Source organism: Emys orbicularis, chromosome 9 (genome assembly GCF_028017835.1).
Source record: "Emys orbicularis isolate rEmyOrb1 chromosome 9, rEmyOrb1.hap1, whole genome shotgun sequence".
NCBI lineage: Eukaryota > Metazoa > Chordata > Testudines > Emydidae > Emys > Emys orbicularis.
The window spans coordinates 37,397,677-37,412,572 of NC_088691.1; the positions used below are offsets into that span (position 1 = coordinate 37,397,677).

General features: G+C 40.7%; 1 protein-coding gene across 1 annotated transcript in view; it reads left to right on the top strand.

Annotated features, from left to right (window-relative positions):
• DIAPH2 (diaphanous related formin 2) overlaps positions 1–14,896 on the top strand; it is a 908,304-nt gene that overhangs the window by 596,309 nt on the left and 297,099 nt on the right. Inside the window, exon 23 of the mRNA XM_065411177.1 lies at positions 4,997–5,121. Coding sequence (XP_065267249.1) covers positions 4,997–5,121 — 125 coding nt within the window. The remainder of the gene's footprint in view (positions 1–4,996; positions 5,122–14,896) is intronic.

Sequence of the window (14,896 nt, forward strand, 5' to 3'; positions counted from 1 at the left end):
TTAAGCACAGAAACTCATTATGTTTTTTTGTCATTGTTAATTGGTTTTGTCTTGATAATTTAAAATTTCAAACGCAAAGGTAAAGAACTATTTTTGCTATGCAATTATGTGCTTAAATATTTTCAGAGTGCTGAATGCAGTTATACTTTGTTTTCTGTTATGGTGCCAGTTCATTTACCAGCTACTATTCTCTTTACCAACAAAATAACCATTTCCATCTTTCTAATGTATTTTTCAATTCCAGCACATTTTACTTCTGTGTTGCTTTTTCTCTATCCAAATATTTCACATTGCTGATAAAAACCTATTACTGTTGTAATTCAAACAAGTTCTTCACTTACAGCACAAATATCACTGTTTCTCTTCAGGCTCACCAAAAAATAATAAACTAATAAACTATTTGCATTGGGTGCAAAGGTCAGCCTGCATGGGTCATGTTTGCAAGACTTGGGCCTTACTTCATTGGCTGTGCTATTGCATCTTCTGCTCATCTAGTATCGTACTCTCCTCCCTCAATTAGAATAATCAGTAAAATAAGATAGATGCAGTATATTGGAATTTGATACTTACTGTGCTTACAACATATGACTTGTTGCCACTTTAAATTGGCAGTAACTACATTAAGTTCCATGAAGTTACACCAATGCAAAAAGGGTACAGGTGAGAACAGGGTCAGTTTAATAGATTTTTGCTGTTTATACTGGATTTACATCTCCACTATCTGTGCCTCCACTGTGTGTGTGTGTGTGTGTGTATGACTTTTCCTACCTGTTTTGTTTTAAACCTTTTGATTTATTGTTTTTTAATCAGAGTTTTATTTTAAGTACAAAACATAAAAAAAGAAAGGTAAAGCTACTCCTATTAAGTGTTCTGGGTGAGTCACTTGTAAAACAGCAAAACTTACCAATTAAATAAAAAATGAAAACCTGTGAAAAAGTGTCTAGTGTATTACAGCTATAGATCAACTGAGTCCCCTTATTAAAAGAACGCAGGAAGCACAACCAGCTAAACTGCAGGAAAGAATCTTTATACAGTGATACGGTATAAGACATAAAACATTCAAGAAAGAGACCTAGTAACACTGCTCTACAGCCAAAATGCTTCTGAAATAAATGTAGTCAAACTTTACTAATTCTGGGTCACTGAGAACAAAAATGATGCTTAAAATTGTTGATTGGCTCTAGTTTTCAAGATATGCTATTGGGTCAGTATATACGACCCTTGACTTGGGAATGGCGGAGGATAAGTGAGTTATAAAGGGAAGGGATCTCAATTTAAACCAGAAATTACTAAAATACATCTTTGACTGGATCTATGAATAAATCTATGACTGGGTTTGGACAGTACTTGCTTTTTAGGCAAAACAATGAATAATGCAATCTGAAGCTGGTATTGCGTCATACATGATATGAATTGCATCATGTTATTCCTAGAAGTCAAAACGAAGCTTACATCACTCTGCTGAACAAATTGCCCTATATCAGCTCTAGAAATCATACAGTGTCTTGCTCTCTTATTTGTCAGTGTTTGATTTTGCAAAGGGACACATTTCTGTTTAGCCAAAGTGAGCAGAGATGCCTCGTACTTGTGTGAACAGTGCAGATAACTTCTGCTATGTTTGTGGTGAAGTGACTTTTGCATCACAAAAGCGCAGTATAACCACTATGGTTAAGAAAGCCTATCACCTTTCTTTTGGCTGCAAAATTGGAGATCAGGACAAGAGGTGGGCCCCACACATATGCTGCAACACTTGTGCAACAAATCTTCGCCAGTGGTTGAACAGGAAAAGGAAATCTATGCCTTTTGCAGTGCCAATGATTTGGAGAGAGCCAACAGATCATACCAGCAATTGTTACTTCTGCATGGTGCCTCCAGTTGGGAAAGGTGTGTCACAGAAGAAAAAGTGGACTGTGCATTATCCAAACATTCCATCAGCTATACTCCCAGTACCCCACGGAGAAGGACTGCCAGTTCCTGATGCACTAGAATCATTCTCACTTGAGTCAGACGAGGAAGAGGATGAAACTTCTGGTCCTGAACCATCAATGTCACAGGACCCACATTTTCTCCCATTCTCCTCCTCTGAACCACACCTCATAACACAAGGTGAACTGAATGACCTTGTCAGGGATTTGGAACTACCCAAGGGTAAGGCAGAGCTGTTGGGCTCCAGACTACAGCAGTGGAATCTCCTGGCAGGTGATGTTAGGGTTTCCATGTTCTGTGACCGTCAAAAGGATCTTGTCCTATTCTTCTTCATGGAAGGTGATCTTGTAGCCTGCAACAACATCGATGGTGTGATGGCAGCCCTCAACATCGTTCACGATCCAGATGAGTGGAGACTGTTCATTGATTCATCGAAGACGAGTCATAAAGCTGTTTTACTGCATAATGGCAATGTTTTGCCATCAATTCCAGTTGGTCATGCAGTCCATATGAAGGAAACCTATGACAATATGAAACAACTTTTGAGGTGCATAAACTATGCCCAACATCAGTGGCAGCTTTGTGGCGATTTGAAGGTTGTTGCTCTCTTGCTTGGTCTGCAGACTGGATACACAAAGTACTGCTGTTTTCTCTGCGAATGGGATAGTCATGCAAGAGATTCCCACTACATCAAGAAAGATTGGCCACTCCGACAGTCATTGGAGCCTGGGAGGAAAAGTGTTCAGCATCCACCACTTGTTGAATCAAGGAAGATTTTGTTACCACCCTTACACATCAAGCTGGGTCTGATGAAGAACTTTGTCAAGGCCATTGACAAAACACAAGCAGCTTTCAAGTACCTCCGTGGAAAATTTCCAAGGTTAAGTGAAGCTAAGATAAAGGAAGGTGTCTTTGTTGGTCCTCAGATTCGTGAACTTCTTCGAGATGATGCATTTGACCATGCACTGCGTGGCAAGGAAAAGACGGCATGGAAAGCCTTCCAGTTAGTGGCAATAAATTTTCTCAGAAACAACAAGGCAGACAACTACAGGTTGTTGGTGGAAAACCTCCTCAAGGCATACAAAACCCTTGGTTGCAACATGTCACTAAAGATACATTTTTTGCACTCTCATCTAGATTTTTTTCCACCGAACTGCGGAGCAGTGAGCGACAAGCACGGCGAGCGATTTCACCAGGACATTGCAACAATGGAGAAACGCTATCAGGGCAAATGGATCCCATCAATGCTTGCAGACTATTGCTGGACAGTGACAAGAGATGCTCCATTTAATGAATACAAGAGACAAGCCAAGAAGCGCCGAGTAGACACTGAATAGGACTAAACTATGTACAGAATAGTTTTTTGCCTTTTGTTTCATAATAAATTTTATTTATATAACCCTTTTGCTGATTTTTAAAGTGTTACATAAACAGGACAGGTGAAATATTATCATGTAAAGCAACCATAAACACATGAAAAGACCTAGGTTTACAATTTATGATTAAAACTCTACTATCTACACAATATACATAGACATAAAATATAAAAACTTAAATATCTTAGAAACAGTAGCCAATCAGTTGTTTTAATTGTCATATTTGAATTCAGCACATCAAAATACATAATAAATAGCACATTTTATCTCTGAAGCAGACGACTTCTCAAAAATTGTAGACCAGTGTAATCAATCAGTAGATATCTGCCTTAGAGTGAGACTACTCACCTATAAAGCTGTCTCCATTATCATTAAAAGCTTGCTAGTTTGTGTCAAAGACATTTCCATTAAAATGAAAGTGGCAAAATTCTAGAGACTCAGAAAGTAATGCTGAGGAAGGATCTGGTTGTGAAACAGCACACTAATATGAAAGGGCTAACTTTGGAAAATCTGCTATTGTGATTTCATGTCCAACCTCAGGGACTGATTTTTGTGAGCTCCACAGCAATATGTGGTGCACATCAGAAGGCAGATGGCAGAATATGGTTCAAAAATGCATATTTTACCTTGTAGAGATAGCACATACATACATTTTGTTAAACCCAACCAAACTGTTTTTTAAAAAAAATCTTAGATACTTATCCACCCTGGTTGGGGAATGTGCTTTATTTTAATAGAAGCATATTACAACCCACAGTTTGGAAGCCCTGGTGCTACAACCATTATACTTAGTGTCATAGCCATCCAAAATAGGAAAATGTTAGTTCTTTAAATCATTATCAGATATTATTCTTCATAGATGCTGGTAGGTGTAGGAAAGTATAGAGTATATAGCAAGTGAAGGGTAGAGAAGAATCCTGTAAGAACCAGGCTGGAGAAGGTGTAAAGTGAATATGCAATACTAGCACATTTTTAATATGGTTCTTGAGATAAGTCTTCTAGGAGAAGGACAGGAAAAAAGGTGTAAAGAATTTCAAGGATAATAAAGCCATAATTAATACAGTGTTAGAGGGTACATTGAGATATTACAGAATATTTTATTTTTAAATTAATATTATTGCTGTTTCACCATATTTTCTTTATTTGTATTTGTGTAAGGTGTCAATAGCTCCTGGTATCCAAATATTTGTCTGTAGGTGTTAAAAGTATTGAGGGCTTCCACAGATGTTGGTTTATAGAAATCAGTGTATTTCAATAAAAGAAAAACATTTGATCTTTTTTCTATAATTTTCCCTTAAATCATTTATATAGCCAAGTACATGCATTAATAAGATAACATCTCTTTGAACCTTAGTTTCTCTTTAATCTTCAAATTCGATTTAAAAGAATGAAATATTAGAATTTCCATCAATAAATTTAAATAGAAATAGATCCATTTGAACTAATGGTTGAATAAAATGGTGTCATTCCCACATTTAACATGATGATTTGGTATATTATATTACACATTCTCGCTTATTTTATGAACGGTAGAATTTTTATGAGCAGTAATTCAGAAAAATGAGAGCCTGCTTAGTGCAATTATTCTCTTTACCTCAAGAATACTTCTACTGACATTGCTTTTCTTGACATTGCTTTTCTTTAAATCAGAATTCCAGAAGTTTTTCTAATTCATTGTCACATTTTTTTCTAAGTTTCAGCTCAAAGTCTCAAGAGCAACCTTGATTCAATGGAACTTCAGATCCATCGCCTAGAAAATGATATTGAGAAGTTCCCTAAAACAGAAGATGCACATGATAAATTTGTGGAAAAGATGACCATATCCTTTTTGCACTTCTGGGTTGATAATCTTAGTTTTTTTGTCTGTCTTATTAAATATTTACAGTATTTGAAATTAACAGTTAGAAGTGTCTGTTGTTTCATGTTTATTGTTTTGCACAGGGAAGCGCATATCAGAAAGTTTTGAGTGTTAAAAACATTAAGCCATTAGCAGAAGTGAAATTTGTTTTGCTTCTTCTCTGTGGCTAGCTTGTAGCATTTGTAATCAGACTTTTAAGAAGAAAGATGACACCATTCTCAAGGCTCCCCACTGAAGGAGCTGAATACCCAGGATCCTGTCATAAACTGGAGAGAGTATAGCTTCATTTGATCAAAGAACAAACTTTTAGATAGTGGTTGCATCACTTCAGGCTGAAAGAATATGGAAAGAAGAGTAGAAAATGGAAAATATTTAGTGAGAAGTTTTGGCTGCAAAATTTTGGCTCATCAAGAAAACTTTAGTTTAAAGTAGTAGAAGTTGCTGATAGTCATTGTCTGTTTTGATTTTTTTGAAAGTTATAATTTTAGGAGAAAAGTGTCAGCTCCGGTAAGTATGATTAAATAGTCTGAACTGAAGATTGACTTATCATGTTATCTCTCTAGAGAATAAATACTGTGAATTCTTTATCTAAAAGTAACTAAAATCGACAGCTTTATGTCAGTCACTGTCTCAAGATTTAACCTCTGGTTGTTCCCCCTCTCCCCCCCCCCCCCTTTCAAAAATTTTCACTTATGAAGTAGTTCAACTTTTGCTCAAGAGTAAAGAACTGTAAGTGCAAGAAGCTAACTATCAAATTTATGTGGAACTGTCTACATTTCCATTGTGCTTAAAGGAAATTTTCAGTCAGTAATTTAATATAGAAATCCATATATTTCTTTAAATGAAAAAATGTTTAATGTGTGTTTGCCTGTTCCTGACTCATGAGGTTTGTATATGTATTTATTTACACAAGCTGAGGGGCTGATAGAATGTAGCATGAGTATTCAACTTCCTCCGTAGGAGAGGCAGTACACATAGGTATGTTTGCCAGTGGGCTCACCTTAGCGCATTTGGGGAAATCTGTTGAGCATGATCAGTGGACTAATATAAAGGGGAGCAATCCTGCCAACTGGCATACTAATTTGTAAGGGAGTTAGAGAAAAGTCATTGATTGGCCATGCTGGAAGGACAGGAGACACTGGATTTAATTAGGCCACAACTTTATCCTTAAATATCTGGGAATACCCAGCAGATGAAACTGTACAGTGCAAGTAACTGCATAATCATTTCAATATATTCCCAAGGGGCTTCTGTCCGCCCTCTCCCTTACCCATCCTGGTCCCAGCCAACCTGCTGCTGGGACCTCCCCATCCCCACTCTCGAATGAAGGTTTGTGGGGGAGGGGAGTTTGGCTCCATGCCATACCAGTCATAGGAGTCCTAAGCCCCCCTCATCTCACCCCCTGGTTTCTGCTCTTTTAAAGAATACATCCTTTAAATCCTTTACTAATCCATTTTCTCTGATCGCTGCATCCCTTCCCTACAGAGTACCTGCGCTGGACATCTGCCCCACATTTACATAATGAGTTTCAAAGTCATAGCCTAACTCCCATTTCAAGTTTGCTCGAACGAAGCCCCCCAACCTGCTGAAGGGAAGCGGGGGGAAAAAAAAAAAAAAAAACCTCGAAACACTTTGCCTTGGCCAATCATGTGGTAAGGGAAAAATTCCTCCCCAGTCCCCCTAGAAAGGAGCAACTAGCACAGTGCTGCCCACAGCGGATCCTTACAGAACACGGTATTTCACTGCATCCATGGGTTAAAGAATTGGTGCTGCTCCACTTGGTCCAAGTAAAAGACTTTTCATGAACCGGCACTGACCTATATAATCCCTCGCTCCTTTTCTGATCACCTGCATTAGGGACACTCTGACGGTGCGGGACTCACCCCTGCGGTGCCTCCTGCTGGTTGTCTCAGGGAATTAGCTCTTTCCAGCACAGAGCACCCTCTGCCGGCCAGAGTCCCGCTGCCGCTTGGCCCCTGTGTCCCTCCCAGACCTGGTGCCCTGTTATCTGGGGTGCTGCCCCCTGGCAGGAACCCCTTTCTCTCAGGTCCTCCCCTCTCTGGGGAACCCCCAACCCTCTAATCCCCACCTTGCCTCAGTCGTGGGCTACTGCCAGTCAGGGCCGGCTCTAGGCACCAGCAAAACAAGCTGGTGCTTGGGGTGGCACATTTTTAGGGGCGGCACGGCCGGCGCCAGAATGCTGCCCCTAAAAATGTGCCCCGGCCGCCCTAGCTCACCTCCACTGCTGCTGCCGCTCGCGTGCCACTACTCGCCCTCGGGGGAGCAGCGGCGCGCGAAACAGCTGTTTCGCGCACCACGGCCGCTTGGGGTCTCCCCCTCCCTCCCAGGCTCTCAAACCTGGGAGGGAGGGGGAGATCCCGAGTGGCCGCGGCGCGCGCACCGCTGCTCCCCCTCCCTCCCAGGCTCTCAAGCCTGGGAGGGAGGGGGAGACTCCGAGTGGCCGCAGCGCGGGCGCCGCTTCTCCCCATCCCTCCCTCCTAGGCTTGAGAGCCTGGGGGGAGGAGGCAGGGCTGGGGATTTGGGGAAGGGGAGGAGTTGAGGTGGGGCCGGGGGTGGGGTAACTAAAAAATGGGGGGGGGCAAAATTGTTTTTGCTTGGGGCGGCAAAAATCCTAGAGCCGGCCCTGCTGCCAGTCACCAACTAGCCCCCATTCCCTGGGTCAGACTGCACTATAAGCCACTCATCACTGGCAAGGAGGGTTTGGACCTGCTGCCTCTGCCTACCCGTGGGCTGCCCTCTGCAACCCCCAGTACCCGCTGGCCTTCTGCTAGGCCACAGCCTGGGGCTTTCCAGGCTGGAGCCTCCCCAGTTCCTCTGCCTTTCCCCAGCCCTGCTCCACTCAGGTCCCTGCAGCCAGGTCCATCTCCCTCTACAGCTAGAGAGAGACTGCTAAGCTGCTGGCTCCCAGCCTCCTATATTGGGCCAGCTGAGGCCTGATTGGGGCGTGGCCCAGCTGCGGCTGCTTCCCCAATCAGCCTAGTAGCTACTTCCCCCTGCAACAGCCCTCTCCCAGGGCTGTCTTAAGCCCTTCCGGGCAGGGGCGGGTGACCACCCCGCTACAGACACACTTTTTCCAACAAGCCAGGTAGCTCACACTGCGATGAGGTCCAGTGAGAGAGTGAGTCTTAAGCTCTCAAGTGCTGTCTTCCCTACGTGGTCCTGTTCGTTAACAGTTTCTGGCTGGACCACAGGAAAGTAATTCAGGGCTAATTTATATCAAAAACTTTCCTCTTGCTTTACGTATTCCCTTCCATCCCATTTGCTTCATGGTTTCATAAGAAAACAGTCCTGAATATGGCCAGAATAATCCATGTGGTCTAAGAATATTTTGCATAACAGCTCTAAAGCGCCATCCTCCTACTTGATCTACTCTCCCAATCTCCCTTCCTTAACCACAATCCCAATCTGCTCATTCAGTCAACTTGTTTTGTGAACAAGAGCATCCTTCAGGAGCTAGATCCACATTTAGTTTTGTTCACACTTGAGGAAAAAAAGAGTACCTTCTCTGCCTATTATAGGGAATCACTTCCAGTGTTTTAAGTGCTGTTCTAAAGGATTTGGGTTCACCCCTGAGTTCCTCAAAGTGCAGGCTGCAGTTATAGCTACACTTAGGCGGTCAGAGTTTTCACATACATTCTAATCTTAGTCTCCCATTTCCTAGCAGCTTCTTGCATTTGATCACCTGTCAGATCCCCATGACCCATTATTTAGGGCTCCTCTCTTTTATTCGGGATGGTTTTCTCGTTTCTAGGGTTTTCTTTATTTTCAAGCTGGTTGAAGGAGTTTGTCTAATGAGAGCCATTTTCTTCACCATCACCAAGTTCAATATGTTGGGGATAGCCAGTCAGATCTCATCCATCTGCAATGGTGAGACTTAGGCTGGAAAGAGTGTAATTTCTTACTTGGTAATTCCATTTATACACATGAGTTAAACCCTTGCAGAACCATGCCCTTCAGTTCTCTGAGCAAATGTTGATGCTCTTGTTCTGTATGTATGTTTATAGTGCTGATCAGTTACTTAAATCTTTGAAATAGCTCACATAGGGTAAGGGTAAGTGAGAACGGGAGGAGCTGGTGGCTGGATGATATGAAAATGCTAAAATTTCTGTTGCTTCCTTCTTGATTTTTTAAAAGAAATGCGACTCCTTCATCTGACTGCATTGGTAGAACCAGACTGCACAGAGGAATTAAAAGGTAAGAAAAATTTCATTTTAACAGATTGCTGCTAACTTTTTCATGCTGCCCAAAATTCTGGGGCCTGACCAGTTTTCTGCGGAAATCAGGGCTGGGGCTGTGAAACTCAACTAACGAAACTGCTTCACTTCATTGCACATCACCACACTTCTGATATCATAGCGAGATGCCATCCATGGGTCTTGGTAATTAAAAGAGGCATGTTAGGCAGTAGGTGCCTGGCAGCTTTATCATACTGTAACATTGAACAAATTTTTTGACTTGACAAAATAGATAAGGCTGTAAGAAAAAAACTGTTTCTGTCTAAGGATTTTTCTTTTCATAATTAATAGATGACCTGATAAATAGTTGATTTTTATTTTTAGAAAGGCAGTTCCAGTACATTTAATTGTAGTACATGATCAAATTTACTATTTCTTCTCGCCATTGAATACACCCATTTATTTTATACTCAAATACTTTATTTTTTAGACTCAAGAACAACACTGCTGCTTAAAAGAGAAAAAGAGGTCTTTCTGCCTCCCTTGTGTGTTTCTTCTATTTCTGTCAGCTCAGTGTAGAATTGTTTGGTTGCTGATGGCACACAGTGAAATTAGAAAATTGTGGAATTTCAGGGAGAGTGAGCTCAATGTGCTCTATAACTGCTTGCGCGTTTCAGAAAAAGGACGACAAAAATGTCAGAACATTAATCATTCTCAGCAGAGGGAGCTCAGGGATGCACTTCCATGCATATATCGTAATTAAAGGTATCGTTTCCCTTTCCCTGTACACCAATAAATAGAGGCTACTCAGTATCAATTGTAGCTGGAGCTGTCTTCAGTGAATACAAAATAAATATTGCATGGTGCCATACTAAGATAAGAGGTCAGTTAATAGAGCACCCTATTCCCAACAGTGAAACAAATGTTATGATGAGAAAATATTGACCCAGTTTTCGCGTGCTTAAAAAAAAATGAGAGAGAGAAGAGAAGTAAGAAACAGGTCCAGGTATTGATTAGTCTTTAAGAGATGAATGAATGAATGTAAAGCTTACTTACAAAATTGAAATATCTATTCTTGCTTTTCTTGTTCCCCTTTTAAGCAATTTAATTTGTAATTTCATATAACGTTTTTTTCATGAAGCTGCATTTGTGTTTACACAAAGATAGACCTGGAAGAAGAGAGTAGTAATACAGTATTCCACAAACTGTTCAAAGCAAAAACATTGCAGAGAAAATGTATTCAAATAAACATTGTAGGCTGACTGAAACTTTAAATTTACACTTTTTCATTTTAATGTATGTAGTTATTTTGTCTGTAGTATTTAACTTGATATAAATTTTGAAAAGTTTTTTCAACACATTTTGTTGACTAAAAATGTGAGGAATCATGGGGTCACATCTATCTGAATAGCCGATTTAGTGGAGAACTTGCTGAAACTAAATGAAAAGAGAGCCTTTGATAGTAGAATTAGATTTGGTTTTATTTTAGATTTGCTTTAGAACCCTGCACAGACTTGGTTTTAGATTGGTTGTCCTATAAATATCAATGCAGATCCAAGTTCAGGAGTATATATATTTTCCCTGTATAATTGTTCATAAATTTAAGTTTAAAATGTTAATAAAAGCACTCCAGGCAGTATAATCTTAGGGGATTATTACCTTTCTCAAGTGGTTAATCATTGGTCCTTTGCCTTAATATGCATAGCAGACAGTATTGCTAGAAATAATGAGGTCTGAGTTGGAGCTGTCAGGGTTATAAGAAGTAGACGCCTTGTAAAAGCAGACCGACTCTAGGCTATTACTACCCCACCTTGAGCAGTTTATTTTCTAGATTTTAAGGCCAGAAAGGGACTACTATGAACATCTAGTCTGTTCTCCTGCATAGTGCATGCTAAAGAATGTCAACCAATCAGTTCAGCATCAAATCCATAACTTCTGTTTGAGCAGTAGCATATCTTTTAGAAAGGTCTTGATTAAAAGGTGTCAAGTAATAGAGAATCCACCATGTCCCTGGGTAATTTGTTCCAAGGATTAATTACCTTCACTGTTAAAAATTGAATCTTATTTCTAGTCTGAATTTGTCTAACTTCAGCTTCCAGGCATAGGATCTCATTATGCCTTTTTCTGCTAGATTAAAGACCTGTGTGCTGTCAGAAATGTCTTCCCCATGTTGACACCTGTAGACCGTGATCAAGTCTTCTCCTAACCTTCTCTTGGATAAACTAAATAGACTGAATTTCTGTAGACTGTACTGTTTTTTTTTTCTAGGTCCTGAATCATTTTTGTAACTCCTTTTTGAACCTTTCCAATATGTCAACATTATTTTTGAAGTGTGGGGTTCAGAACTGGACACATTATCCCAGTAATAGTCTCACTAATGCCATATACAGAGGTCTAATACCACAACTCTACTTGTACTTGATATTCCTGTGCTTATACACCTGAGGGTCTCATTGGCCCTATTAGTTACAGCATCTTATTCAGTTAGCTACCGTGACCTTAAGTCCTGTTCAGAGTCACTGCTTTCCAAGATACAGTCCCGTTTTATAAGTGTGACATCCATTCTTTGGTACTAGATTTATGGAACTCCTTTTCCTTTCTTTTTTCCAAGAGAGTCCTTTGCTTAACATAATGTTTATAGAAACAAAATACAGCGCCATTTATTAGCAGCCTGCTATAGTATAGCTACTATATAGCTCACATCTCCTCAAGCAGCAGCGAAAAGTGGAGAAGGCTGCAGCCACTGCACAGTCCCTCTGGCCTTCTTACTTTTTGATGGTTAATCATCCTAATATTTTGAGAGTTGACCAAACCCAGGTTATTCCAGGACCTACCATCTTGTTTTTATTAACATATTTTGCCATGCCTAATAGCTTTTGAATGGACCCAGTTAGATGTGATCTGCACTTAAAATTTAGCTCAACATACATATGTCAGTTAGAGGTATGAAAGAAACACAGTCCTGATGCCATAGCTATGCCAACCTAACCCCCTGTGTAGATGCAGCTATGTCAGTGGAAGGATGCTTCTATGGCCATAGCTAACTTTGTTAGGGCAGGTAACAATCATAAACCAAAAGAAAACCCTTCTGTCAGTGTAGTCTGCATCTGCATTACAGGGTTATGCTGGTATAGTCTCTGTAGGGTAGAGACAACCTTAGGCTTTTGAAGTTCGTATTCACTGATGTGAGGGGAGTGTGGAAGGGGAAGTTTAATCCTTAGTTGCTCTTACTGTATGGGCAAAGACAGTTTTCCGAAGACTGGTTAAAAAAATAGCACTATATCTGATTACATTGTGATGGCAGTTCTTGGAAAAAGTAAGGCAAATTTATGTATTAAATGTTAAAACAAATGCAGATTATTGTATAATGCAGCAAAAATTCAAAGATACACACTTCCCCTCTTCCCCCGAAAAGCACAATCTGTGATTTTCAGTGCCTTTTTCTTATCATCAAGCAGTGAGGGGGTTGTTTTATTTGGGGGGATTGGAATTTGTTTCAGTGAGACATTCACAATAACCTTCGTGTATATTGTCCCAGATGATTGGCAAAGTCTCTTCTGCCTAGGGACATTGTTGACTAATCCACCCATCAAGGGCCTAATGGTAAAAACTGCAGCTGGCAGAGACAAGACTGGCAGTACTCACAGGAACAGTTTTTTCCTGTTATAATCATTATACGAGGGAAGACTTTGGCATGTAGTAAAGACACTATCTGATACCATATCTAGATCTTGGAATACTTTTGACCAAAGGGTTTGCTAGTTCATAGTGCTTGTAGCTTGCATTAGGAATTTCCTGTTCTTTGTGGGCAAATCACTGTTTACATTGTGAAAGGAGATGTGCTCATTTGTCCAGAGAGAGAAGCAAGACATAATTAAAAACCCAATGGTAATGGTGTGAAAAGAATCAGACACGAGGCACAAGTTAGTGAGAAAAGAGCCAGAACAGCTATTTCTAATAGTGATGCTTGGTTTACTTACCTTACTATATTGCATTAAATCCATCTTTGACAACTTATTTTTCACTCTTTTATAAAGAGAAAAGATGGTCAAAAATTTTAATCTCAGGCACAGCAAGTGTTCTCACTAAATGCAAGCAGTAGTCATATGAAATAATGTAACAAATATGCAGCATTATTGTAGTTATCTTTTGTTGGACCAACAGAAGTTGGTCCAACAAAAGATATTTCCTCACCCACCTTGTCTCTCTCGAGGCAGTAAATAGACTGTTGAAGTTGGGCTTGCTATCTCTATTTGGAGTCATGCACTCAGCCTTATCGTTTCCACTTGTGGTCCTTCATCTTTTTTTTTCCCCACTGTACTGAAAAAAAGTTATAAAATAAAACTATTAATTTCTTCATCCTAATCTATATTTATACTCTTCATATAATTTATGAATATATATTTTCCTCTTTACCTGCTAGTAAAACCTTTAAATAAAAACTGGTGTCGCTATGCTTACATAATGTGTCTTTACATAATTGTGTCTTTGTTTCTTAGGGCTTGTCTACACTGGCAATTTACAGTGCTGCAACTTTCTCGCTTAGGGGTGTGAAAAAACACCTCCCTGAGCGCAGCAAGTTTCAGCACTGTAAAGCGCCAGTGTAGACAGTGCCAGGGCCGGCTCCAGGCACCAGCTTAACAAGCAGGTGCTTGGGGCGGCCAAGGGAGAGGGGCGGCACCTGCGGCAATTCGGGGGCGGCAGGTCCCTCACTCCCTCTAGGAGCGAAGGACCTGCCGCTGAACTGCCGCCGCCAATCGCGGCTTTTTTTTTTTTTCTTTCCCCAATTGCCACTCACGATCGCGGCTTTTTTTTTTTTTTTTGCTTGGGGCGGCAGAAATGCTGGAGCCGGCCCTGGACAGTGCACCAGTGCTGGGAGCTACGCCCCTCGTGGAGGTGGTTTTTTTAGAGCTCTGGGAGAGCTCTCTCCCAGCGCTCTGCCACGACTACACAAGCCACATTAAAACACTGCCGCGGCAGCGCTTTAGCATTGCCAGTGTAGACAAGCCCTTAGATGTTCACAGTAGTCATCTTGGGCGGGGATTCAGTGAAGAAGGACCACTGATTATGTCACTCCCCTGCTTAAATAGGTTTTACATATGGTAAGAATCCTTTGTTTTCCAGGGTAGTTCCTCCCTCCTCCCCCAGTGGAAAAATACTGGTATTCTATCATGGAGTCCAGTACCAGGGACATGATCACATGACTCTGCAGGATCAAAGCAGCCATGAGTCAGAGGTTGTTTGTAGCATCCCAAGAAATCTTCTCAGGAAGAAGGGAGACCTATTGTTCTCCCTAATGGCCCATTGATTTGTTCCCAGTTAGCCAGCCAGACTGATTGCATTCCGTCAGGTGGGCATTTCCCAGGTGCAAACACTTTTGTAGTACAGAAGTATAGTCGGTATTCCTAACTTTAGGTACAAAAATGATATATTCATACAAATAGGATAATCATATTCAGTAAACCATAACCTTTCCAGTGATACCTCACATGACCTATATTGCATAAATACTTTATGATTATGACACAATCGTATCATTA